The sequence below is a fragment of the Chaetodon trifascialis genome, chromosome 9 (assembly GCF_039877785.1).
Source record: "Chaetodon trifascialis isolate fChaTrf1 chromosome 9, fChaTrf1.hap1, whole genome shotgun sequence".
NCBI lineage: Eukaryota > Metazoa > Chordata > Actinopteri > Chaetodontiformes > Chaetodontidae > Chaetodon > Chaetodon trifascialis.
This window is the reverse complement of record NC_092064.1, coordinates 8,278,661-8,306,427: the sequence shown is the minus strand read 5'-3', so window position 1 is coordinate 8,306,427 and position 27,767 is coordinate 8,278,661. Positions and strand designations below refer to the sequence as shown.

At 42.3% G+C, this 27,767-nt stretch overlaps 2 protein-coding genes across 4 annotated transcripts in view; one reads left to right on the top strand and one right to left on the bottom strand.

The window, feature by feature from the left end:
* lsamp (limbic system associated membrane protein) overlaps nt 1–12,917 on the top strand; it is a 434,254-nt gene extending 421,337 nt beyond the window's left edge. For all 3 annotated transcript variants that reach the window (XM_070970756.1, XM_070970757.1, XM_070970755.1), the window contains 2 exons: nt 5,764–5,912; nt 8,862–12,917. In XM_070970756.1, the coding sequence (XP_070826857.1) occupies nt 5,764–5,912; nt 8,862–8,959 (247 nt within the window). In that variant the 3' untranslated portion in view covers nt 8,960–12,917. The remainder of the gene's footprint in view (nt 1–5,763; nt 5,913–8,861) is intronic.
* Nucleotides 12,918–13,743: 826 nt separating this feature from the next.
* On the bottom strand, nt 13,744–27,127 carry gap43 (growth associated protein 43). Its single transcript, XM_070969896.1, has 3 exons — nt 26,789–27,127; nt 19,079–19,715; nt 13,744–15,063 (listed from the first exon to the last, which is right to left on the bottom strand). The coding sequence occupies exons 1-3, from the start codon at nt 26,816–26,818 to the stop codon at nt 14,984–14,986; spliced, it is 747 nt and encodes a 248-aa protein (XP_070825997.1). The 5' UTR covers nt 26,819–27,127; the 3' UTR covers nt 13,744–14,983.
* Nucleotides 27,128–27,767: the final 640 nt, after the last annotated feature.

Sequence of the window (27,767 nt, the reverse complement as noted above, 5' to 3'; positions counted from 1 at the left end):
AGTTTCTTGGCAGGTGCATAGGAGGATAAATCCATTGGCATTAGAACAGAAAACTCCCACACGCTGTCCATTTACTTGCTATAAAACAAGAGGTACATTTCGGTCCTGAGACGAAGAAGACAGCTATAGCCAGCACCTCCTCAGGTGAGGCCAGTCAGGGACCATGAGCTGTCAGGCATTCAGCCCCACAGGCTGCATGCATTTAGCTAATCAGAAGGCCTTGTGCATTTATGAGATGTTAATGCAGCGGTCGCTAACTAAAATCACATTTTGCATCTTCTGCAAATATTTATGGTGACATTTTACGACACCGTCACCATTTCATGGCACCATCTATTTACGACAGGTGTCTGTAACACTGAATATAATGAAGATGTTGGTCCTTCAAATTAAAGCTCCTTTCTTCTGTCAATATCAACATTTTCTTGTAATTCAAGAAGTGCCAGATTGTAAATCATTTGAAGGACTTTAATGGTATCACACACCTCCTAATGACAACAGAAGAATTTATTTAACCTCAGTTTTGTGTGATGAGTTTCGATACTGCACAAAATTATTCTAATGGGCAATGAGGTCCCCCTGGGTCCCCCCATGGTGGCGCCTCTGGCCATACTAAATTACTTACACATTACACATATATGACATTAACCTTGGTGATGACTGGAATTGCTTCTAATTGGAGAGGTGTCTGATGTCAGATGGTAGTGATGATGATGATGATGCTAATGCTACTCACAGCTGGCCTTTGCAGAGGAGGAAGATGCACAGTGTTCCCTCATTCTGGCTGCACTCGACACAGCTTTAATTCCACTTCAAACGATTTCACATTTGAAAGCAGACAGCTGAGAAGCTGGCTGCACCGTGACAGACACTTGCTATCACTGAGTTTCCACGTCAGGTTTTCCTTCATCTCTGTGAATTCTTCTAGACAAACTGACACTTTGGAACAGTTGAACTTCTGGTGCGAGCAGCTCCACCGCTGCAACAAGGCACTCCTTCACGAATTCTCCTTTTGAGTGAGGTTTCAGCTTCTTAGCTATTAGCTTGTTCACCACAAATCTTGTCTGCATAACACTGTCTCTGTCGGAATAGTGGTCTGTGGAAGCTGCTTGTTGGACACCCAAACTCCGCTGAAGAGCTTTCTCTGCAAGTGCATTTGTCACTCATCCAGTTTAGCATGTTAATAGCCGTAATGATGCTCAATGTTGGACTTCGTCATCACTGTGAGCTTGTCACCACAAACTAACTGACCTTTAACTTTAACTCCATTTCTCTTGAAAAGCATGCACTCCACATCATCTTATGTTTTGTTGACAGTCACCATGATGCATTGATGTAATAGCAACTGCAACATGTGTGTTGTGTTCAGGGGCCACTCAGAAAAATTTGTTCGTTAGAGAAGGAAAAGGCAACCTGACTTGACAATGGGTTGCTCAGTTAGAAATATTAGTAATAGTCCGCTTCTTATTTCCATTTCCATTATCCTACACCTTGTACTATAAATTTACAATTTAGCTGCTCTGGTCATCCTACTTAAAACACATGAAAAATGACTAGATGGGGAAAGCTATTAGAATTTATGGACTGTCATCTTTCATTATTTCAGGCTCAAACACACACACACAAAAAAATAAAAATAATATAAAATCTACAGTTTTAGAAGTTTGGTCGCTTGTTGAATTCAGCCTTCTTTAATCCTTTCCTTTAACAGCATTTTGACAAACAAACTAAACTGTCATGTTTCAGATTTTAATTACCAGTCCCTTCAGATGCAGGATTTATCACTGCAAAGTCTTGCTCTGTTTGACATTGATTAATAGTTTTACTTAATCCGCTGTTACATTTTAAGTATTATCTTTCAGATTTGTTAAATGGGGAAGTAAGTAAGTGTTAAAACTATTCTCATACCCACACAATACACAATACATATTTTGTTAATTTTATTACAACCCTAACCAGGAAATTTGAAATGAATTCTTGCCTGTTGGTCCAGACCTGTTTGACAGCTTCCAACTTTTTATCCTCATTTCCTCCTTGGTGAGCTGTATCCCCCCCAAACAAACCACCACCACAGCTCTCCTGGATTACAGTCGAGACACACGTTTTCAGTCCAGTTATTTAGTGTGCCAAGGCATCGCTCTCACCTGCCCCAACAAACCAAAGAGTAAACACTGCAGAGTTCAATCAAACTCCTTGGCACAAGCTGGCGAACACAAACTAGATTGCAGAGCATGCTCCTCTCTCCTCCTCTGACAGGAGAGGCTGAACTCACCTCACCTTGTGCTTATCCGCCCTGTCAGTCATGATATCCACATGAAAATGTGGACCACCTCAGCTGATGAAACATAACTCAATCAATGAACCTCCTCACATCTCTGGCTTGACCAGGATCTGAGAGACTCCATGGCCCTCAGAGACCCAGTCAGCCCGGTAGAAACAGATGCATCATGATCTTAAAGCAGCTGGCCACAAACTCATAACTGATAACGATTACTATCTGGTCTTCTCTCTGGTTATGCATGATGAAACTTAAATCAAGCTGCCTCCCTTTTTCAAACAATTCTGTAATTTTCCATTGCTACCTTAAAAATCTGAGGAAACATTGTCTAATTTTCTGTCGTAGCTTTTATGAACTCCACAGTTCATGACAGTCTGTAGAGTTGCGTTTGTAGAATCCGTCTGTTAACGGAAGCATCTTTTAAAGTTGGGTGTTGCTCCTGCTGTAAATCACTCCGTCCACGTTTGTGGCATGAGAAAATCCAAAGTGAGTTGTTAGCTAATGTGACAGACAGATCTGTTTGTTGTTTTGTCAGCTGATACATGACTGTCACAGCCACTGAACCGTTTTCAATCATCTCTGGGTTACAAGTCTCAGCAGGACTCTCCACTTGATTTCATTTATCATCGGCCATGAATCATAACAGGCCTGTCACTCTCTCTGGCAGTGATAACCTACTTTAGATGCTCCCACACGCTACACAATCAAATCCGTCCATCTGATGATTTGGTCTGGTCTTTCATCTCTGCTGTCCTGCGACCACAGCCCCGCACACACACTGCATGCCCTCCACCAAATAGAGGGGTCGAGTCATTTCAATTTAGGGTTTAATGTAACAGAGCGGCTCCAGAAACGATCACTGAAGATATCCAGAGGAGCACTGCTGCCCTCTGCCTGTGAGGAAAGACATGAAAAATGACACAGGGATGATGAGAGCACTTGAGAAAAGGTTGACAAGCACAGTTTCTGCCAACTTCTCTGATAATGTATTCCAGTCTATTATGCCAGATGAAGAAGCTGGCAGAGATGCAGGCATATTTTAGGATGAGCTTGAAATCAAAAGCAAGAGTTGTTGCCGGCTGCAGATGTGCTGTGCCAATGCGTTAAAAGTTAAAATGGGCAGCAGAAATGTTGAGCTCAATAAATGCTAATAGAAAAGACGACGCACTTTGGGAGGCCGGAGATCCACTCCAGTTTTCTGCTGCTGGGTATTTGAACTCAAAGCATGTGTGTGAAGAAAATTAGAGCCCAACCTGAAATGTTTACTGTGAAAACAAAAGAAAGTTCTGTCTCTTTTGACCTGTTTAGGTCGGTTTCTTCCCTGCTACTGCATTACAATCATGCGCTGTAATCTACAGTAAAAACTGCTGTTTGCCTTCAGCTCCCCTGTGGTGTTGTGTATTATCTGGGTCTCTCAGCATGCTCTATGGGCAGGCAGGCCTTTTTAATAGTGCAGTCACTTCTCATGAAGACACACTGGAGAATATATCTGCTGCTGGCCTTATCGTGGGAGGGGGGTTGCTTTTAGATGAAGTGGGGCCACTGCTGGTGCACTTGCCCTCCCTGAGGTCTCTCTTTTGCTGTGGCTCCCTCGCTTTGATGCACACACACACACACACTGCCACTGCTCTCAAGGTGTCCCTATGGGAAGGACCTCAGCACTTTATCAAGTCCCCACTCCCCAGTGAGCCAAATTATGCTGTGCCGTGATGTGCGTTTTCCTTTTTATGTTAATACTTCCTATCGCCCAAGTATGTGTCAGCATAAACTTCTCGCTCTCCTGCTCAAATTCCGATTACCACATTACCCAGACTTAAGCAGGATTAAGTTGAGGCGCCTTAAATGAACTTCACCCCATTCATGATACAAAAGGGCTCAATCAGCCGAGAACAAGCAGAAGCCATTATGTGCACGGTGTTATTAAAAGAGCTTTATTTAGTTGTGATGATGTAAGGAACAGTTCATCAGCGAGGTATACAGTATGACTCAGCAAAATATATTGATTAATTTGTGCTGAAAGCGGTTCAAGGTTGACATAATTGATTGTCAGAAGTTTGGTGGTTATTAAGACTCCCAGTAGTGCAGGGAAGGACTTAAGCAGCAAACTGAACTTTCATCTGAAAACGGGATAACAATGATTCTGTTTGTGTGATGACAACAAAGCAATCTGACAAAATAAAAGAGAACAATGACTTTTGCATTGTTGGGCTTGAGCAGCACGGTCTGGACAGTGACTTTGCCTCTGTGAAAACCGCATCTTGTTTTGTTTGCTAACCACATAACCCAAATATCAAGGCTTGCTGTCTAGTTAATGCAGCATTGTGTTCAACTGTGAGCAAAAAAAAGATTTATTCCAAAATGAGAAAGGCTCATCTCCCCTCGACGCCTACACTCACAAAGTTCACGGACATGACAATAAACACTGCTTTTGTAAAGTGATTGTCAGCACTGCTTTCCATATTCCATTATTTCCAGAATAAGCTATCTGAAGACCTTCATTCACGCACAGTATTGTTAATACCATAAACAATATGATAAGTGGACAGAGCTTCCGTGTCTGAAAAATGAAGCCAGTGTGGAAGCGCCTTACACCTGCAGTCTTTCTAATGGTCAGCAATGGGGGAACCCTTCATTTACCACCTCAGGAAACAGTTTCCCATTGAGTTTATGGTCTTAATCTCAGTTTCAACTGTTTTTTCAATACAGCATGATGTTCATTTTGTAAGTTATGGTCCCATGTAAAGTAAAATATCTGTCAGATCCAGTCAGAACAGAGGCTTAGCAATGCGTATCCCCACAACCTCTATGCTCTCACCCAAAGATGATCACCTCTGGTTTCAAAAAACCAAGATGGCAAAGGCCATAATGCCACAAAACAACTCCAAAACAGTAGTCTACCAACACATGGGTGGTGTTATGGAGCTCCATTTATCTGCCTACATTTATCTGTGTGTTTTTGAGACTGAGTAGTTAAAGTCTGTTATTTATGTGGAAGCATATGGATTTGGCTGTCTTCAAAGGTCTAATTCACAACCCTCAGTATAGCAGATTTGCAGAAACTGACACATTAGCATAAATTAAATATAATTAATACATGAAGAAATTTAGAGTCATAAATCATTTTTTGAGGAGCCTCACATTTGAAAGTACAGTCTGGAGGGGATGTAGCATCACACTCAGCTGAATCCTGTCAGTCACAGTTTGAAAAACACCATGTTGCTGTAAGGCTCAAAATCAAGCCTGATCAATCAAATGTGTATTGTCTTTTAGTATAAAATCTGTATTTCTGTTTGGTTAATAAAGCTCTGGTGAAGTGACTCCTCTCCTTTACCTGTGCAGACACTGCACACATGTTGTTGGGTTTTTGTTTTTTTTTTGTTTTTTTGCCCAAAATGTCATTAACTCCCCTCTGGCTTACACTCTCATTTTCATTACTTTGCAAGTTATTTAAAATGACCTGACTTCTGTCTGTCTCTCTTCTCCAGGCTGTCCAATTCCCAGGGCATCAATATCCAAATTCTTGGCACTACCACAATTCTCATGATTGCCAATGTCACTGAAGAGGATTATGGCAACTATACCTGTGTGGCCTCGAACCGACTGGGCGTCCAGAATGCCAGTCTTTTCCTCTATAGTGAGTGATGGAAGAATCTTGCTTTATTAAAAGCTCTACAGTTATCATTGAGATGCATCTTGGGATTTTATACCTCACAACACAGATGAAGTATTGGAATGAAATGTCCCAGTAAGGTCATAGTATCACCTCTATGTTTGAACAAAGTGTAATTCCAATCATTGTGAGTTTCAAGGTGAGACTAAAAGACTTTGAGCTGTTAATTCTGTTAACCTAATTTGTCACTGAATCCTTGAAAATCAGCTGGCAGGAAATTCGCTTTTGTTTAAGCTTCACTACAAAAGCTAGCAATGGGAAGCTAGGATGTGAAATAGAATCTGGCTGTGTAATCATTTTCTGTCATTTGTACAAAGTGCACTGAACTCTGCGTGAGAGTCATTTTAACTGAACCTTTATGGAAATCCAGGAATATGGCTTGAGAAGGAAGGTGACCTGTGGTATGTGGGTGAAACGTGCAAAGGTCTTCAGAAAACTCAAAGGAATAGGTTGCTCTCTGATGCTCGAAATCCACTTTCAAATCCCAAAATGGGACAGTTTATGTTCATCATAATTTCCATAATTGTCCATTTAGCTTGGTGGAGGGAAAGCTAAGCTTTGCTTTGTAACTTTATGATCAGAGTGTGCTTTCCAATTCAAAATAATATCAAAGTGAAGAGAAACAACAACAAGCGGGTCAGTTTATATATATATTCCATAATGTACCCAATATATGATGTACCACAGACCTATATATGAGGTCAAATGTATACAACTCAAATGTAAGACTTGAATGGTAAAAAGAAATTTGTGATCAGGACATGAATGTCAGTTAAAAAAATATATATATATTTAAAAAAAAGCATATTTATAAGCAGGGTAAGGTTGGTTTGGGAAACTTTATAGTTGCATGGTCTATTTCTGGCCATACAAGGGCAGAAACACATTTTAACAGGTTGACATTTCACTGGATGAAACACTTTAAACACATTAGGGCTAATATGTTTGCAAACAGCTGCCCTCTTACACATCCTGCAGATACAAGAGCAAGATTAGCATTTATTTTCAGACTACCAGGTGAATACTCTGTTTTGGTTTCCATCAGCTCCTCCTGGCTCTTTAGCAGCTAGATGCTCAAGTATGTTCACCAGTTGGTCAGTAGCATTTGCTATTTGTTGCTGGGCAGGCAGGCTGATGAGAGTAGCACAGACTAAGCTATACAGTTCGTGGTTGATGCCAAAAAGCTCAACATAACTATGGAGCTGAATGATAATTCTCTCTGATTTTGACCCCATGACTGACAGAAATTTGTGAGATCCAACATAGTTGTTTCACTGAATTGCAAAAGGCAGAAAATAGCTTGAATTGCTCTTTAGAATCAAGCTTTGAAGCATGTTACACTTCTGGCTCCACCCCAAACAGTGATATCACAGCAGGTGTTTTCCATAGGGGTGCATCTGAGCCACTTGGACATGGTTTCCACTGCATCTGGCACACAAACAGCAGCATCATTCACAATACAGACTGATACAGTGTATATTTTCTGTTATTATCTCTTATCTCTTATAGTGGCTGAAGTCAGATGGAAAAGACACCATACTGTCTCTGCCGACAAAGCTGTGAAAAGATGAAATTTAAGTTCACCACAGTACCTCCACGACCTGCTGCTGTTTGATTATTATCTGATACAGAGTCAGTGTCATACCTGCTGTGTGCCATGCCAACTGCACTCCCACCCTTGTTGTCAAAGGCAAAACATCTGCTGTGACCATTGTGGTTTCGCCAGAAGTGCAAGATGGAGCAAAACAGAAAAAAATGAGAAAACACAACGAAATAAAGAAACACAGCAAGTTGCAGAGAACAGCAGCTTATTTCGCTTTATGAAAAAGAGCTAAGAACGGAACGTCACAGTTGTGTATGCAGGGGTGAGGGGAAACAAGGGCTTGGATCCAAGTGCAGGGCACAGAGCAGACAGAGCTAGCTGAGGCAAATCCAAAACAAAGGTACAATACAAAAACTGAAGACTAAGCCAGGACCTCAGGCGAGAATACTGACTAACAACAAACACAGACGACCTGGCAACTGAAAATACATGGACTAAATACACAAGACGCTGGTTAATTAATGAAACACAGGTGACACAGAAAACAGGTAGGAAAAATACACAAAGACAGGAAGTAAATCAAACATGACACATGAGGAGAGTAACTTTCAAAATAAAACATGAAACAGACCAAGCATGATTCAGATATTATTTACCATTATTTGAACTGGGTGCCAAAGGCTGCATGGTGGTTACCAGCAGATCTGGAAAAACTAGATAAAAATGAATTGTTAGCCCATGGTGATTGACGGAAAGTCAACTTAAGCACCTTCAGGAGCCAAGTGGCAACAAATTCCTCAGGTGTTTCTGTGCTTGTTCATCAATTTTTACAGTCCCCCAGGAACCCTTTTGGTTTTCTGCAATGTTCTGCTCAACTTGCAGCATTTCTGTGGTTGTCTTTTCTGTTTTTGCTGCGTGGTTCTGTATCTGTATTTCTGTTTTGTCTATTTGCATGTATTTTCTAAAGTTGCACCGCATTGAGCTTTCAGTGCCCGTGCCACCATTGTATTACCATACATATTGCTTATGCCCCTTGTGTGCTCTCTGAAGCATGAATTGGGCTTGAGCTTTGATCACAGCAGTGAAGAACACAACATGGCCACTAGATGTCACCAAACACCTCTAAAGTCCATAGTTATAAGTCCACATGTAAAAATGTATATTTTTATTTTTTAACACCACATTAGTGAATTTGAATTTGTCAAAATGGTCTGACTGAGCTCTCTCTCTCTCTCTCTCTCTCTCTCTCTCTCTCTCTCTCTCTCTCTCTCTCTCTCTCTCTTTCTCTCTCTCTCTCTCTCCCTCTCTCTCTCCCTCTCTCTCTCTCTCTCTCTCTCTCTCTCTCTCTCTCTCTCTCTCTCTCTCCACAGGACCCGGGACAGGTCGAGATATCAATGGCTCTGCCTGTGTATCTCAATCACTGTGGCTCCTGCTGGCCTGCTTCGCCTGCCTTCTCTTCAAGTGTTAATACTGCTCTCCCTCGTCTTCTTCTCCCCCCTCCTGGCCTTCCCTCCTTCTCCTTCTCTCCAACTCACCAACATCCTTACTGCTACCTTATTACCAACTTTACCACCCCCCCAGACTGTTTGCTTCATGATACAAAAACCTTGTGTGCTCTTGAGCACTGCTTACAGATATTATGAAAAATGATGGGCTATGAGTAAAATGTTATCAGAACAACAAAAAAACAGTGAAATGAAGGACAGAACAAGCAAACAGTGCTCTTTTAAAGAATTGCATTGCTCTTTTTAATTTGTATGCACTTCTTTGTTTCTGCTATATCTTGTATTCGGGGTTTGGATCGGGTTTGGGATTTGTTGTATTTTTGTCTTCATGCGAATGAAAGCAGAGGCACCCCGCTCACAGGGACGCCAACAATCATTTGTCTCTAGAAGTACTGAAGACATAAGATATATTTCTTCTTACTCCCATAGATGCATTATGTTAACTTAAATTTTAGATTTAACCAAGTGTTTAACCAGTGCATTAATGAGCAACATGCAAAGTATCTGCCAAATATCCATAAACTATATAGATTTGAAACTAACACATACAGAAATCGAAGGGAAAATACCGCAGCTGATTCTGTAATGACTTGATATTAAAGTCTGTACTACCATAATCTGATGCTACTAGACTGAAGCAAAGATAAAGAGCATTAGCCAGATATCTCTCCAATCAGTGACAGTGTTTCTAGATGCAGCAGTCACTCGGGTTGTTACAGCCAAGACCAGAAATCGATGATGCAGTGAACAGAAGCGACTTGATCCTACTGAGCTAAACCATGCTGAGTGCAAACACGAGGAAATTAGATACCTACATCTTCATACAGTGGCTTTGCAACCACTCGCCTTTATTCCAAAAAAATTCCTCTTTTCTTTTGCAGCAGGAAAAGAAACACAGTAGGTTATAATGACGCGCGCTGTACATAGTAAAATTTTGTATTTCTCTATGATAAGACAACTTGTTCTGCCGCTGTAACAACAGGAAGCAGGCGACATTGTTGCAGTGTATGTTGCTCGTTTGATGACCAGCCAACCACACTGTGCAGTGTGTCTCTGCTCCACAGCAGGCTTTAGCATTTAGCTACACACATACAGTGTACCACTGTACCACATACAGTGTTTGCTTTTAGTTTCTGAGTTTAGGATCATTCTTCTATACTGCTGGAATTTGGATAAAAATGTATGACACCAATGAATGACTTACTTTTTAGTTTCTCTCTTTCAAAGAAGTATGTGTTTTAATATGAAACGCTACAGAAAAAAATCATAATATATTGATATTGAGGTTATTTTTTTCTGTCTTTACCTCATTCATATTAGCTGTGTGTGTATATATACTTGAATCCAACGTCCTTATACTATATGAAAAGGCAAATTTTATGTGTCCATGTTTCTGAGTAGGGTAGCAATTTGTTGAGGATGATTAACTTGTAGATCTCTTGAACTGGCAACCCTGCTCTATCATGTGAACTGAAGCCCATTAGACAATTCTGTTTTGTTTTGTTTTTTTCTAAAAAGGTCTAGCATTAAAAGAAGATAGTTTGTGCAGTTATTATTGTAGCTATCCTTGAGATGATACAAGTGCTGGCTTACATGATGTTACAGGGAATGGAAGATTCTATTTAGCTTGTAATGCTCTTTCATATACCAGGAATTCAATATGAGAGCAGAAAACAAAATACTGAATGCTTATTCCCCTCAATGGCCACCAAGGCCACTGCGCTGATGGGCCTCTTTAACACAATAATACCATTAAATCGCATGTCCAGCACATTTTCTCATCACACTGAATTCATTTCTTTCTAAACAAAATAGTGAGATGAATGCTACATGTGTCATATTTTGTAACACACAAGAAGAAGATCCTTCAAACAGTGCAGCCCTTTCCAGAAAACAGCTCAGAGGTCATTGCTGTTGTGATGAGAATTGCCGAACCTGGTTAGCTGCCTTTTTTTGCCATTTATTTTGACCTGCTGTAAGGTGACCAATAGCGTATGGACTCCAGCACCCTGCTCAGCTCCTCGGCCAGATGTGTGTTCACATCTCCGCTCTCCTAACAAGCAAGCTGAGATCGTAGTAGTACTGTAAAACACATGTAATTAATGTCATCCTTATCATGCATTAAAGACATTGTTCCCAGTGTTTTCATTGTAAATGCTTCTGAGGCCATGGCTGTGTGACTTTGCAGTGTTTATAATGCCATCTGAACCAGTCTAATTTTCATGTGGGTCAAACAGTAGAAGCAGAGCTGTGCAGAGACTGAAACAGGCCACAGTTTTAATGCGAGCTGAAGCATTTAAACTGTTAAAGCAACATTTCTGTCGTCTCTGTCAGTCACAACGTTCACAATATCGGATTAGATTTCTCAGTCTAGCGAATGATAAGAAAGCTCCTTGTTTTTCAGCTTTCATCATCTCACTCATTTCTTTTTTATTTATTTATTTTTTTCTACAACTGAACAACTCTGGCGTATCCACTTTAATGTGGATTAACTTGACTCCTGATGTTTTTCTACTACATTGGTGTTTCTGCAGACTCTCTTACCGCTTTTAAGCCACTTGCTAGTCCGCATTGAGAATGCTAGTTCATCAGCAGCAATCAGCTTCTTACTGTAGTAAGAAGTGAATAATCTGGAATCTGTGGTGAAATTGTTCTTCATGATGAGTTTGCATGAGGGTGATCTGTGCTACATGTCTATTTCAGTAAGTCTGTGTGTCATTTTGTGTCGCATTCAAAAAACTCAGGGCAGAGCTAGGCTGGCCTTGGGCAGACTCTCAGATAAACTAAAATGTGTTCTTTCTTTCTTTCTTTCTTTTTTTTTTGCTGGAGGAGACCCTGACAAATATCTCCAAATTGTGTTCAGCATTTATTTTACCCTGCTTAGAATGCATGATGGGTAGAGTTCATTGCATCGATGCAAAAAGCGTGACGAATCTTATTTTAAAGGATGCCACAGTCAATTGACTATCGTTGTCTAACCTTTTTACCATTCAGGTGATTTTCATGTGAGGAATATCTCACCAGTGTGTGCCCATGCAGATTAAAACCAGCTACAACATGCTGACCAACACTAAGACCACTTATGTAAAAGCCATGGAGCTCTGTCTTATCCTTAAAGCAGAACGGAATAAGGAAATGCTGTCCTTCCAGTGCTCATAGAGACCAACAGCCAGCCTATGGACACAGCACCAACCCCCTGTAGACAGACCTGGATATCTACTAATGACTGTAGATACATCTATCGAGTTTACTATTGAGCATAGCCTCAAAAACATCACCATCGCTTCACTGTTGGCTTATGTATGTGCGTGTGTGTGTTCTGATTCTGTTCATTATTATTGCTGCCTGAGACATTAACATGAGGCATGAGATACATGATATGAGTTGGCCAGACAGCTAACTTTATGCTTTCCGTTGACGGTTACAGTGGTAACCCTCTCCTTTAAGTTCAAATTCAATTTTTTTTTCTTTTCCTCCTTTGTGTGTATATACAGTCTGATGTTTCTACAGTAGAATGTTGTAAAGTCAGCAAACCCATAAGATTGTGTTTATACAACTCAACATTTAAAAATTGAAAGAAAATGTAACTATCACGTTTATACGTCCCTTCGGGAAATGAAGATTCAGTCATGGATTATGATACAGCAATGTCCCTTTTTTTTCTATTTTACTTTACTTTATTATGGCATAAGGTGATTGCAGTCAGTTTCTAAAAAAAATGATATGTGATAAAGGTATATGAGAAAATGTTCATAACACAAAATAAAGTTGTTTGAATTTAATGTTCTGTATTTGAATGTGACTTGAGTTGTCGGGGCAAGTAACCTCTTTTTTTGGAGATAGCTTGGAACACACAGAATCTCGATGGTACTGTTGTGTTTATCACCATGTAACATGCAAATAAAATAATATATGTATTGTTATATTCTCTCTGGAAGGAATTTTTGTCTTCAGAAAGTGTGAGAAACACAGCTGAGATTCAGCTCATCACCAAGGGAATATTCCAGTTTCACTTTTTTTGCGCCAATGATGAAAGGTAAGATTGGTGTTATCATCTCAACATATGGACACACATGAATGGCAGAATGGCACAGGCTCCATATCACACCACTTTGCTGTGGGACTTGCTGCAGTAAAACGTTTCACCACAAGGTGTCACAATAAACCAAATTATGCCTGCACTGTGTCAGTATTTGGCAGGATGAGAACACAAACTCATTATTCTGCATCATTATTAGCCTCTGACTCTGAAGACAAACAGGAAATGCAGCAGTGTCAAAGGTTAGAAAAACAAGCCTGTAGCTGCACTGTTTCCAGCACAAACCTCCACATCAGTTGGGAAAACGCGGGCGGCGAAAGTAGATGTCAGATTTTATATATACCATAACTGTACATATCCAGAGACACTGGCTGCACTGGTAAAACTAGCTTAAAGATCCCCTCCAGGCATGTTTTAAGATGTGTATAAAATACTTTGCTTTGAATAATAATTTGTGTCTGATATGACTTTGCCACAAAAAAGTTCAAGTATCATTCTCCCTCATTTAAAATTTTATTTCCAAGGTTTAACTGCTGGTCACAAGATCTCCTGCTTCTCAGTGTATGTGCACATGCTTGTAAAGGCATCTCTTTAAAACTGTGCTTTCCACCTTTAGGAGGTGAATGTGAGAATAGTCAGTCTTGGCCCCGGATTTACTATCTGAAGTACCAGCATCATGTTAACATGGACTTTAAACAAACTCCACAGTTTATGATGGTAATTGGCACATTTGCTTTATTTTGAAAACAGACATTGAAACCATTTTTATGTTTTTCATATTTTTTTCTCACAAGTTTGAACTCCTTGATAAGGTTGAAACTGGACATTGCACTCACTGGAACATGGGAAAAGTATTTTTTGTTTTGCTCATTTGTTTGATTTTTTTACTTTTTTTTCGTAACATCAGTGCAAGAGTATTTTTCCAATTCATATAAACTGTCATAACAACACCAAAGACATCAAAAAGAAGCCGCCACACCTCTTAAGTTTTTGTGACTGCGAAAAAGTTCCTCTCAGAGGGAGAGTTCCCATCATGCATCTGGTTCGATGGTTCATGCTACTGTTCTCACGTTTGGTTGGCAGCACACAAATCGTCATGTAAGAGCCAGTTACATCAATACTATAGCTGATTTCTATAGTTTATTATATGATCATGTCATTTAAATAGCAACAGGTCCTTTACTGTATATGTGAGTAAACAGAGAGTTTGTAAAAGGGGTGTAAAAGGGGTGTAAACCAAGCTTGAATGACTCAAGCAGAATAGAGAGAGAGTAATAGTCTTGTCCTATATGTGGGCTTTGGATTCAGGATAAAGCTGCCCAACTGGAAATTTGACACATTTAATAATACATTCTATTCTCCATCCGATGTGTCAGTACATTACCTATTTTGCTGTGTTCTCAATACATTTGCACTGTGTTGAAAACTAGAGTTGCATTTTAAAACCAGCTTGTTTTTGTGCGTGCATTTGCAGAAGTACAGATTTTATTCGCAAAATGTGTTTAAAGAAAGTGCATTGCAATGCAAATACAGTATGGTGCATTCACAATGCATTTTAAATGTGGAAATATCCAGTTGGGAGCGTTCAATCCACCACTGATTCACGTAGAATAGATAGTGAAGATGTACCAAATCAAATCCTCTTCCTCCACCTCCTCCTCCACATCATCATCATCATCATCATCATTAAGGTAACAATCATTTTTCATAATCAACAACAGCATCATCATCATCATCATCATCACTTCCTCATATTATTAGCTTGAGCCAAAAAACTTCACGCTGGAAACTCCCCCAACATGAGAAAATCATTGCCACACAAAAAATGACAAACAAATAGAAACGGACTGCCTTCACATTGGGAAGGCAGAGAGCAACCTTTTAAGATTTTTGTTTTTGTGTTATTCTTCATACTCTTAATTCTGCTTTCTTTAGGTTAGACTTTGCCTTAGTCATCCTTGGACTCGGTGGCCTCCGCCGCTGCATCTGCCGGGGTGGCCTCCTCTGCTTTAGACTCCTCTACAGCATCTGGGTGGAGGGAGGGAAGGAGGATGAAGGGTAAAGAGGCACAGCGAGAGGAGGAAAATGAGATGTAAGGGTGTTCAGGGGGGGGGGGACACGATAGATAAGAGGTGGGTTGGAGAGTGAAGAGAGGAGGGGAGAAAATTAGCCTTTGGAGAGGAAGTTTTACATTGTGAGGGTGGAATAATACAGCCCCATCTGGGTCTTCTGAGATACTGAGCATCAAAGATCAGCTGCTACTTTTGATGTTTGAAATATTTCATCTCAGATGGCTCTCTCTGTAAAAAGTGGTAAGGTAATATTCAAAGATCGTGAAAAAGTGGGTACTTCTGGAAAACAGTACAGAACTATGTCATTCCATGTTTTTGACAAGATGTCAACTCTACTAAAACTGCGAGCATGTCAGTCAGAGGCTGCAACCTAATGTCTGAAATCCCATATTGGCCATGTAAATAATAAAGGAAGAGAGTGCTCCTAATGGACTCATGAAGCATTTGAACTGACATCACAACGCTAACAGCAGCATCTCAGCCTGTCACATCTGATACTGCGTGACGCCCACAGTCTACTGCACTGCAATAGCATCCAGTGGTGGCTTACTAACAGGTGCATACTGCTGAATAATGATCCATGATACATCACTCATGCATTACTAAGCAAGTACGTTGAGTAGCATTGCTGTGATGCCTCAAGTTTTTAGTTGTGTTTTTTATTCTGTGCTGTATGTTGTTTCACTGGTAAGAAATTCGTATTGTTATTATATCTATTGTCTATAAAATCGACAGTAAAAATTAATCATTTCCTCTTAAGAACTTGTCACACAGTATACGAGCTACAATGATTTTGGGAGCTTCATTTTATTGTTTCTGACCAAACCCATTTTTCAAGTGCCCTGAGAGCAGTGATGTCACACCATGATGATCTCATACTCTTTTCACAGAAAGAGGAGACATCAGAGAATGACATCATTGCATTGGAGATTAGGGTGATGGAGTGCATGTGTGTGGGCATGTGTGTATGTGTGTGAGTGTCTGCGAGGGCGAGGCAGGGAGAGAGAAGTGGAGAAGTGGGGCGATCACGTCTGTTAGTGCTTGTGTGTGAGAATGTGTGTGTGTGTGTGTGTGTGTGTGTGTGTGTGTGTGTGTGTGTGTGTGTGTGTGTGTGTGTGTGTGTGTGTGTGTGTGTGTGTGTGTGTGTGTGACTCAAGACAGCATGATCTTCCAGGTAAGAGGTAATTAGCTTGTTAGCCAGTATGACAGACTTGAAAATGTCTTTCTCTCTGTAGCCACTGAACTGTGTGATGAAAATGCAATTTCACAGAGCCTCAGCCTATCATTTCTGGTATTCTGACATCAGTGCCACCTCAGTTATCTACTCTGCTGATATAAATGACTAAAATGCTGGTTTTAGTTTTGCTGATGCATTTCAAATAAGAATTGGAGATGAGGGGGGAAATAGCCCAAAGTCTGGTGATCTTTGTCATGGTTTGCTGACTCTGCCCACTTATTTCACAGTTTTCAGTAAACAATGTTAATGAGAGGATGACACATAGTTTGCTGAGAAACTTCTAACTCAAATATAAAGTAGAGCTGAATGAAGGCGTTGTTTCCTTGTTTTTAACATAAGGATGCCTCAGTTCAAAGCCTCTCATAACAAAGAAAAGACAGTCCACACAGAGTGGCCCAAGGTTTTGTTCTGGGTCCACTACTTTTCATCCTTTTACCACTAGGGGTCATCCTCCATAAGTGCACTGTTGATTTTACTGCTATGCAGATGACACCAAACACTATATGGCTGTTGATCCCGTTCCCCTGAGCCCTCTTTATTGCCTCGAATTTCTCAATTTCTCAATTACTTAAAATTTCCTCAAGCTAATTTATATACATCCTTGTTATAGGTCCAAAAGGACTAAGAAGAAATGTGCTTACAGTACTGAAAAAGTGCAGTATTGAAGTGACAAAACCACATATTTTCAGCATTTACACCTGAACTATCTTTACAGCTGCATATGACTTCTATCAGAGAAGCTTGCACATGCTTTTATTACATGTAAGCATTAAGTCCCAGCTCTGTCTCCCAGTTAGTTTTAGGATAGACTTTAAGATTCTTGTACCTGTCTATAACTGTATTTATGGCCCCTGATTATGCGATATGATGCAGAGATGTGTCCCTTGTAGATCCCTCATGGTGAAGCTGCTTTCTGTAGTTTTGGACCCAAACTGCAGTAATCTGAATCTGAAGGCACCGATATCAATCGAGGTATTAAAGCAAGAAAACCTCTCCTTTTCAGCCTTGCTTTCATCTAGAATCTGTTGTTACCGCTCCGCTGCCATTTCTTGATTATGTCCACAAGGGCCCAATCATAGAAGATTACAATTTTTGGAAGATAATGATTGTTGTTTTTCATGTTATTATTATCTATTTTTTTCTAAATGTATTTTAATATTTTAATTGCAGTGTAAGTTGTCTGCATTTTGAGCTGCATTTAAGGTGCCATATAAGTGAAATGAATTAGTATTATGTATGATTATGCAGTGCTATGTCATCATGCTTAACAACTTGCTCAAATGTAACTAAGTGAAGCCGGTGACATGGACTGCCCTTGGTGGACAATCTGGATCATAGCCCAACAGCCTCATAAATTATTCAGTCAGATCAGGGTACCTGGCGTCCTTGTGCATATGACTCCAGTCTGTGCACTGACAAACCTTAACCAAGTGACTTAGTTATAAATATTAATTTTCTCTCGGAGTCAGTTCAGTTGGTAAAACAGATTGTGGCCAGCAGTGAATTTTTTAATTAGCAGTTCTTTGTTAAGTAGTGTTTGTTTGTGACAGACGTCCCCAGTGTAGATCGTGACCAGTAGGGATCATTAATCATTCATTGAAATCAGAGCACCTGTTATCCCTGCTCTGCTCCATGCAGGCCAGCCATCCCATCGAGGTGGTAACTATGACAACAGGGAGACAGTGCTGCCTAGGTGACCTAGTTTCCTTGTAGTTCTCCAGTTGGTGTGTGTGTGTGTGTGTGTGTGTGTGTGTGTGTGTGTGTGTGTGTGTGTGTGTGTGTGTGTGTGTGTGTGTGTGTGTGTGTGTGTGTGTGTGTTTCCCACCTCACACCCCCGCCTACTCGAGACTGAGCATGCTCCATTAACTACCTGTCTGACCCAGTCTGAGAGTCCTTGGACCAGAAATATGAGATCATGTCAAGCACTGTATGTTATGAGAGTTTATGTTATAATGTAATTTCATGGCCTTCGTGTTCCGTCTCAGGTATATGTTTCCACTAATTGGACAATAAATAGTGATTTACTTAGCTAATAACAACATTATCAAATATTGATGTGCTGTGATGTGTGAAAAGGACTTATTGGAGTCATCCATTTTCATCGCTCTTTGTGGTTAAAGTTGAATAAATGACTGTAGCATATTGGTCTTGGCATCATGAAATTCATATGAATCCATCTGAGACATTTATGAACCTTTATGGCTTACAACATGATGGCATCACTGGCCCACTGTACAACATCATTCTTCACCAATGCTAATCATTTCCAACCCTGCGTTTTTATCCCGATCTCCGCCTCATTGGTATGGAGTTTCCATCTTGCACAGGCTGATACAAGGCTGTCTAATCTAATATTGAGCTGTGTCTCTGTGTTAACCAGTGAATGGTGGAGCACTGCCAAACAGCTTTAAATCCCAAAGACTCAACAAGCAGTTATTTCCTGTGGTGTCTGCCAAGCAGACTACGGGAAAGCATACCTATTCTTCTTTATTAGTATTTACAGTAAGTAATTGCCTCTTGATTGTTGAGTGTGTCTGGAATTATTTTTGTCTTTGAACTCAGTGCCCTCGCAAAGTCATGCATGTAAGTGTTTGATTCAGAGAGCTTGAGAGCTTCCTGTACGTGCTACCTTAGTGGTCTACTCGTATTGGGCAAGTGCTGTTTATGTAATGAGTTTCTTAATGAATCCTTCTGTAATGAATAGATGTTAGAAGCTTTAGTATAATCTGCATACCTTGTTTATCTTTTGTTTGGTTAGGCTCCTCCTTCTCAGCTGTCGGGCTGACAGCAGCAGGCACATCGGCTTGTCTGGCCTCCTCCTTTTTCTCTTCACTCTCCTCCTCCTTCTTTTCCTCAGCTGTGGCTGTGGTGGGACTCTTGGCTGCCTCCACCTCTTTGGGCTTCTCCTCAGCTTTCTCCTCCGCCTTTGGCTCCTCTTTCTGGGGCTCAGAGGGAGCTGTGGCGGCCGTAGGAGAGGCAGCAGCGGGTGCTGCTGCTACGGGAGACGTCGCTGCGCCCGCAGGAGAGGCAGCAGCAGCTGCCGGAGAGTTAGCTGGCTTGTCTGCCACTGGGCTTTTGGCTTGGCTCGTCTCCTCCTCCTTCTTAGCCTCCTCTCCTGCAGCTTCCTCCTCCTTTGCAGGTGCCTCCTCTCCCTCCGCTTTCTTTGCCTCCTCTCCTCCCTCTGTTGCCTCCTCTGCAGCAGCAGGACTGTCTCCCTCCTTCTCTTCCTCTCCATCTTTCATCTTTTTCCGAGTTATGTGTCCACGGAAGCTGGCCTGTATTTTGGTGGCAGCCTTGTGAGCCTTGTCCTCGGGTTTGTTGGTAGTGCCATCCTGTTCAATCTTCTGGTCTGCCTCCTCATTTTTCTCTACCTGGTAGCCAAGGAAAAATACAGCAGATTAACATCTACTGTAAGCCATTGTGCCAACTTGCAAAGAATACCTCTACTATGGGGGTATGTAGCTTGAGGATGATCGCCTCAAAATATCATGCTGGCATACTTCTATTTGGGATTAGAATCCTACCAAAGATTGGCACAATATGTCATGAGTTGAAAGGTCAGAAGTCAGAAAAAGAAAAAAAGTGTATGCTACAAGAGGTGGTTTATGTATAGATCTATTTATAACCATTACTTATAGACTGGGAAAGTGGGTAAGGGTGTCAGGACTGGTTTGGAATTGAGTAAAAGTGTAGGAGTGGATGAGGAGCAGGGTTAAGAATAGGACAGTACAGAATGTAATATTGAAAGGGGTTCCATGATATTACCTTCAGTAACCGGATCCATACAGTAGCTGTCCATCAAATAGTGGGTTGTGCTATGAGTCATATAAATCTAATGAAAAGAAATCAAATCAAATAAAGGAATGAATGATGAGCACTGAAAGTGGCAAACAAAATGAATCAGTACATTCAAAATGAATAGGCAAACAAATCAAGCTAAAATATTTATAGCCAAGCTAGAACCAATCAAAAGCTTTAAATGTGCACCTTAAATGAATGTGAATAAGCAACATGAAGCAAACACAAATTGTCAAAGAAGCATGCAGGCAGTGCAGCATCAGTTAGCCAAATGATAAAGATGTGAAAACTGCAGAATCTGAATGGTTTTGAGTGTGTTTATCCTTCCAGGTATCAAGGCTTTGTTAGGAGCCAGCTATTGGTTTGACAGTATAATGAATACAGCATTTTATCATTTCATGTGCTGGAAAGAGGAGATTTAGTGCCATTGTGAATCACAAGAATAACAGACGTGTGGGTTGATTGTCTCCACATAATGAATCGAATACATCAGGATTTAGGGCACGACAAATGACTCTAGGCATTTGTTGCGGTTATTCGATCCGGGCATGACGTTGACATTGTCCTCTTGACATCTGTGCTGAAATAGATGAATAATGAAACTTAAACGCAGATCCTGTCCATGACATTCATTAATATTGCCTGCATTCACTGCTAATGATATCCTTAGAATTGCAATCAGAAAAAAATGTAAGCGTTCAAAACTGAGGCTCTCTCTCCAAAATAATGAGCCAATCTCTGGTCTCTAGGTACAGTAGCTTTCTACGGCGGCTCCATCTCTGGCTGCTAGGGAACGAGCTGCCTGCTAGAATCTCCTCAGCATTCACTGCCATACCCCTCCCAACCATCAAAGGTTACCTTGACAACCAGAGTGCTAACTCATCACGGCGCTGTCTGCTGGTTGGTGCTATGAAAGACTATATGTCACCCTGATTGGCAGTGCACCTGACCCCTCAGGGGAGCAGGCCAATAGGAACTCATAAATCAGGTGGAGCAATCAGCATGGCTAAGGAGGGGTTGTGTGTGGTGTAGCAGTGGGGTGCCTGGGGTGGTGGGGGCGCTTTATGTGTGTGTGTGTGTGTGTGTGTGTGTGTGTGTGTGTGTGTGTGTGTGTGTGTGTGTGTGTGTGTGTGTGTGTGTGTGTGTGTGTGTGTGTGTGTGTACGAATCAATGCTGCGGGTCTGTGCCACTGAGCAGTAGCACCTTGTTTACGGTTGGTCAGTGAATTTCAGTGGAAAATGGTTTTCAAGATGCGACTCGGTAGCGACATCCATCAGCCTATTTCTTGACACCTTGTGTCTCTAATAGTGTCATTATATTGGATATGAGGTTTGACTTGGACAGCTGCCTGCGTGAAGAGTCACATCTGTGTGACATGATTTAAGAGCCAGAGGGCCTAAACCAACATGTCATATTCAGGGTCAGTGTGTCAGTCCAATATTGGAGCAGAGAGGCCAAGGTACAGCTGTGTTGGTATATTCAACTCCTCCACCTTTATTCACATGCCATCCCCAGGGTTCAGGGTATAAATCCTGCCCCAGGCCTTCCTGCAATTCTTAATATACACCACCTTACTGAAACAATATTGTGCACATAATTAAAAAAAAAAAAAAAAAAAAAAAAAAAACCATGATACCACTGGCTGTGAGAGCGATGGTAGATTTTCAGGGACTTTCCACTCCTCCTCACATAGAGTGATTTATCTGAACTAGAGCTGTTTACTTAACAAGCAGCTATTAAGTGTGGAGATAAACTTCATCAAGTGTCCTGCTATTAGAACAGATAGCAACTATAAGGACAGACAAAGCAGCATCGGCACACCCTCAGCTCTTAATAATACGCTAGTCTCCAGTGTGTTTTATTATGTCTGATCTCATGGGTGCTTACAATTGCCAAAAAATTGACCGAAGCACTTAACTCTAAATAGAATTACTAACTGGCTACATACAGTGAGTCAGACAAAGAGAGAGAGAAAGCGATGGATGAGGGTGTTTGGGAATATGGGGGTATGACATCATTTCTGGAACGGATGGCATGTCATTTACTTTAGAGATATGGGTGTGTTTGAGTGCAAATGTAATAAAATACCAGCAATGCCAAGTGATCTCATATCAGTGTAAGAAGGCGGAGAAGAGAGATCTCCATCACGGTTTGACCACAATTGTAGCATCATCATTTGAATTATTGATATATGTCTCCACATCACCCTCAGAAGTGCTGTGCTGTGATTTTCTGACAATTGTAGTTTCCATGGACCATGAGATTCAGCACTGACCTGTCATATCGAATTTATTATGCTTTAATACACATTGCACTAGTGGTTAATGACCAAGATAGTGGCTACATTAAAATCTCGTATTATTTAAACGGAAACATTACTGCAAATATTTCAAGAATCGCTTCTTCAAGACTCTGACTGTTAACTGAACCCTGGTCACGTACCCTCCTGCAGGCGCTGTTTCACTCGGTGTCTGTGCGGCACACATTTTCATTCATAAATACAGCAGCAGCACCTCCCAAAGGTACAAGGTACACTCCCTTTAAGCCTTCACACCAAGGCTCTGTGACCGTTTAAACTCTTCCTTCATTCATTTGCAGTGAGACAACATATTTGCATTATCAGTTTAATCAAATAGGTTATTACAATTAGCCCGCAGTGCTTCCTCTTGGAGCATGGTCTTTCTGGTTGCCATAGATACACTACACTGAAAATAGTTTTTATTATCCAGCAAAAAGTGTAACGTTTGCAATATAAAAGTACCTCTCTTGCATGATTATAAAGCAGAATATCCAACTCTCCTGCAATTATAGTAGCAGCATAATATAACACCATTAAAAGCTTGCTGTAGGACACTTCAGCATATGTAGGTGACAAATAATGGCTGCCATCTTCATGTTCAGAATCTAAATGTACAGCGGCTCACAGGTTAATTTATCTATATACAAGAAGTGTCATTCGCCGGAGGACAAACGTCTCTGTCTTTCCTGTCAGTAAAGGTAATAAATGACTGTGCTAAAATGTGTTCAGTACATTGTCTGACGTCTGGATGTGTCTTTGCCTATCAGCTGCAGTCTGTGCTCTCTCCCTGTCTGTCTCTGTCCTTGGGTGGGCACCGGCCATAGTGAGAACCACACCCAAGAGTCAGTGGCTTTACCGACAGATCCATAACCCCCTCCACACACACACACACATACATACACACACACCATCCCCCAATGGTGACAAACAGTAACAGTCCACCACCTTCCCACTGCCTCATTGCCAGTGCCATTAGGGACGTGCTTCGGGGGGGTGGGGGGATCAGGAGAAGGGAGGTGAAACAGGGGAAGACACAGTGGAGTGGTGAGGTTTAGGCTGGTTGAATTAGCACAGAACCACTGCTCACGCTAATGCACAGCCAGGCGTGCATATAATCATGAAGGGCTTTTTTTCTTTTTTAATTCTGATCCATTCAAGCGGGGGACTCCATTTTCACCTCACCGCTCCGCCCAGCCTGGGATCGAATGCTAGCAAGAGGGGAGCGAAATATCAAAGGTAAAATTTGCATTGATAATGGTGGACTTGCAGAACATTGCTTTGCAGAGGCCTTTTCATCACAAACCCAACAAGTGCTAAGTCCCTTTAATGTGTAATTAATGGAGATTTGTGTACATTAAATAAGATATAGTATTACCAGTACCAATTTAAGTATAATGGAAAAACTCCCTAAACATTTGTTACTTATTAAGACTATTCCCAAGCAGGCAGGAGATAATATTAGCCACCCTGCTGGTGGCACACATACAGTACTTCCTGCAATGACACCTCTCTCCTAAAAAATCCAGCAGGATTTCAATGGCTGTCTGCTTTTCTGCAGGAACCATCCAGACACCAAAGAGCAAAGACTGGCTGCTGTCTACAAGGGCTGAATATCTCCCTCTCCCTTCTTTCTCTTTCTGTCGTCTTTCACTCTCTTCCTCACTGAGCAAACTGCTACCCACTCAGTCTCTCTCTCGCACACACATACAGACACAGCAGAGCACCACACCCTTTTAGCCAGCTATCTCCTGCAGATGAGGAGAGGGGGGCTCAGGTGGTGACTGCCTCAGCCCCCGCTCGCCATCTCCCTCTCTCTCTCTGTCCTTTGACGGTGAATTGATGAGCGATGTTAAAGGATGCACTGTTTCTTTTACGACAGCCCGGGAAAAGATGCTCCGAAGCAACTAATAAGCGGCCATATGCCAGCGTCATTACATCTTCTGGAGCTGCCTTTAATTCAATTACGCCGACTCTCTCCTCGAACAAAGGCTCCACAATCGCCACTGATCTCAGAGGGGCCGGGGAGGGGATGGGGAAAGAGAAAGTGGGGACGAGGAAAGGGGCAAGTGGAGGTGGAGAGGAGCTTGAGGAAAGGGGCTACAGGGTTAGACAAGGTGGGGTTTGGTGGAGGCAAGAACTGGAAATAAGGGCTGTGGCTGGTGCTCTGGCTGAAGCTAGGCTCTGAGGAAAGGGGCTTTGGGTGCACGGGGAGCAACGGTATGAGAGGAGGTGGCCGTCTTTGAGCTAGACAGGACAGGCAGATACGGTCCTGGTGCTGGGGATGGAGTTGGGGCGGAGTTGGAAAGCAGCACATATTGCTGGGAATTGAAGTCCTGCTTTATGGGGAATGTGGCAGCTTTGGGTAGGCCTGGTGCTGGAGAAGGACCAGGACCTTAGATGGGCCTGAACCTGATCCTTGATCTTTCCCCAGACTCTGAGGCAACTAACTTCTGTGGTGGTGAATTTTGTTCTTGAACTGCATGAAACTAAAGATAAAGCTAAGGGCTGGGGCTAATGAGGAGACTTAAATCAAATGCTAGTAGCCACTCCCATACAGAGATGTTGCAACAGCACTTAACACTCCACAATGGCAGGACCCACAGCAATATTGCCATGTTTAAAGCAGAAAACCAAGCTCTTTGCTCATCCATCCGTGAAGACCACAGAGTCTGTCTGGATTCATTTATGCTTCTGTGCCTCAAAAGCAGGAGCAGGAGGATAAGTGCCTGTGGGCCGGGAGGATATTTTTCCGTGACGAGACGCGCCCGGCAGCGACAGCATTCTGTGGGAAAAGCCGGTGCCTCACCCACATGGCTGCAGTGTGCCGCGCACCGGCTTCCTTTTCTTTGATCTGTCTCACCTTTGCGCCTGCTCACCTCCTCCAACCATCATCCCTCACTATGTCACCACCACAATTCCTGCTGGTTGTAGCCACACCTCCAGTTTCGTTCCCTCTTTGCCTTTCTGCTTTACTGCATGCCTGCCTCTCCCTACCTTCCCCCATACCTTGCAACCTCCCTCCCTGCCTCAATATTTTTTTTTTATCTCTATTTCTCTGCCCACCAGGTTCCCTTCACTCTCTACCTCCTCTTGCATCCCCCCAATCTACCTCCATGTGCACCAGCTACACTCCACCCTGCCGCTTGTTCTCTCCCTGCCTGCTTGCCTGCCTGCCTGCCTGCCTGCCTGCCTGCCTGCCTGCCTGCCTCTCTGCATCCTGCTCTTCGTGCATGTCTTTCAACTGGCAAGCCTTGCTTCCTCTCTCTCCCTCTCCTCCCTGCCAGAGCTAATATGACTCATCCAGACTAACATTTAAGAAGCAATCAAGTGCCATCAGAATCCAGAGTGATGCGAGTCCGATAAAATCATACTCAGTTTGAGATAGCAGCAGGGAACCGGCCCTGATCACACACAAAACCACCATGATAGCTGCTGAGATACAGCAGACTGAAGCACAGGAGAGTGCCACCCTCCTCTCCACTGTCCAGACCCACCCGCTTCCATGCAACACCTTTTTTTTAAACCATTCTCTGCCAGTGAGAATAGCCATGGGTTATTATGAACTACCCAACACCACCCTTTCACACCCTTTAAACGAGTGCACACTTCATAGTACCCTCCATTGACAGCATCCACTTATAAAGCTGGAGGGCTATGATAATCCATTTAGACTCATTTATTCCCATTGTATTCCCCCGAGGCCACTGACATGATGGTGCTGCTCACTCAATCCGTACCCCGCCCTTTTTTTCCTCTCTGTGGAAATTTACTTTCCAGTGTCACCCATTTGGGCTCAAGATAACAGAAGTATAAAAGATACTAAGACCCCCGTTTAAGGCATCAATTAAGAGCACATAGGTTGGCCCCAATTAATAGGAATCGTCATTAACAATGGTGGATTATGCTGAGTTCAGTGGAGCTCCTGAATAAATGAGGGAATGTTTCTGCTTTAATAGCAGAGACAATACAGAATCTATCAAGCGCCTTTCAATAATCTTTCACTTTTTCAAGTGCCTGATCAATATGAGGGAATGCCCAGCTGCCCGAGATCGAGTTACAGTCTTGCACCTCTCCGCAAGTACAGTGTGAGGTCTGAGAGGCATTGTGGCAACATCCATTCATGCGGGATAATCACATTAACTAGGCGTGTCTGGGCTCTGTGGATATAGACTTCTATAAAGACAGGCCAGACCCCGAGTCAAAGGAAATTACACCAACATTTTGTCTAATCCCTCCTCAAGCAACCTGATCCTACAAACCAACAGTCACAAAGTTCAGAGTTGAGATGCAGCATTTTGTCAGATGAAAGAGCAGAGAATATTGATAAAGCAAATCAGAGCAGTTTACCGGTTTGGTTCTTCTTATGCAGCACAGCATAGTTGTAGTTGTTGTATCCTCCCTTTTTCTTCTCTGCTTCTTTCTTCCCTTTTTTCTCCCTTTCACTTCTTCTCTCTCACCCTCTCTCACTCTCGCGCTCTCTCTCTCTCTCTCTCGCTCGCTCGCTTTCGTGCACACACACTCTCTCTCTCTCTCTCTTTCTCTCTGGCTGTATCAACAGCTAAGCCGCCCAGTGCATTTACTCATCCCAGTTTGCACACACACGCTCTTCAGTCGGTCTGCCTGAGCGCACCTCTCTCTCTCTTTCTCTCGCTCTTACTCGCAGCCTGACAATGACTACAAGCCCACCCTTTAAACCCCTCCCTTCCCCACGCTCTCTCATCCCTCTCTCCTCCCCTCCCCTCTTCCCTTCACACTATCCCCCTCCTCCTCCTCCTCCCCTTCCTCCTCCTCCTCTTCTTGCTCATAGTGATGAACCCCCCCACCTCTTTTAGATCAGCGCTCCTCTCTTCTACATCTTCTCACCCAGCCTCCTCCTCCTCCCCCTCCTCTCCTCTTTCAGCCTGGCTCCATCAAAAACTGCGACCCCACCCTAAAAAGGCTCTTGCTTAATGATTGACTGGATACCTCCAGTTTTTTGCTTTGCTTTTTTTTGGAAATTGTGCTTTATTTTTGTTTCTCTCATTACAACCACTACCCCTCTGTTTTATCCCCTCCCCTTCCACACACTCATAGGGAGGTGCCTTAAAAGAAGAAGAAGATGAGGAGGAAGAAGAAGAAGCAGCTCCCAAATGCAAGTCGCCTCCTCTGATTGCTCAGGCTCCCTCTCATACTGCGTGTTATACACTCTCTGGGTCTCTGATTAGTGTTATGAGCCTGTGAGCTCTGTGTCCAAATTGCCACGGCGATGCCAAAAGCATGTTTTCTGGCACAGCCGGGAGCAGCTCTTGCCAGGAGAGACGTGTGAAAGAGAGCAGTGATGATTGTG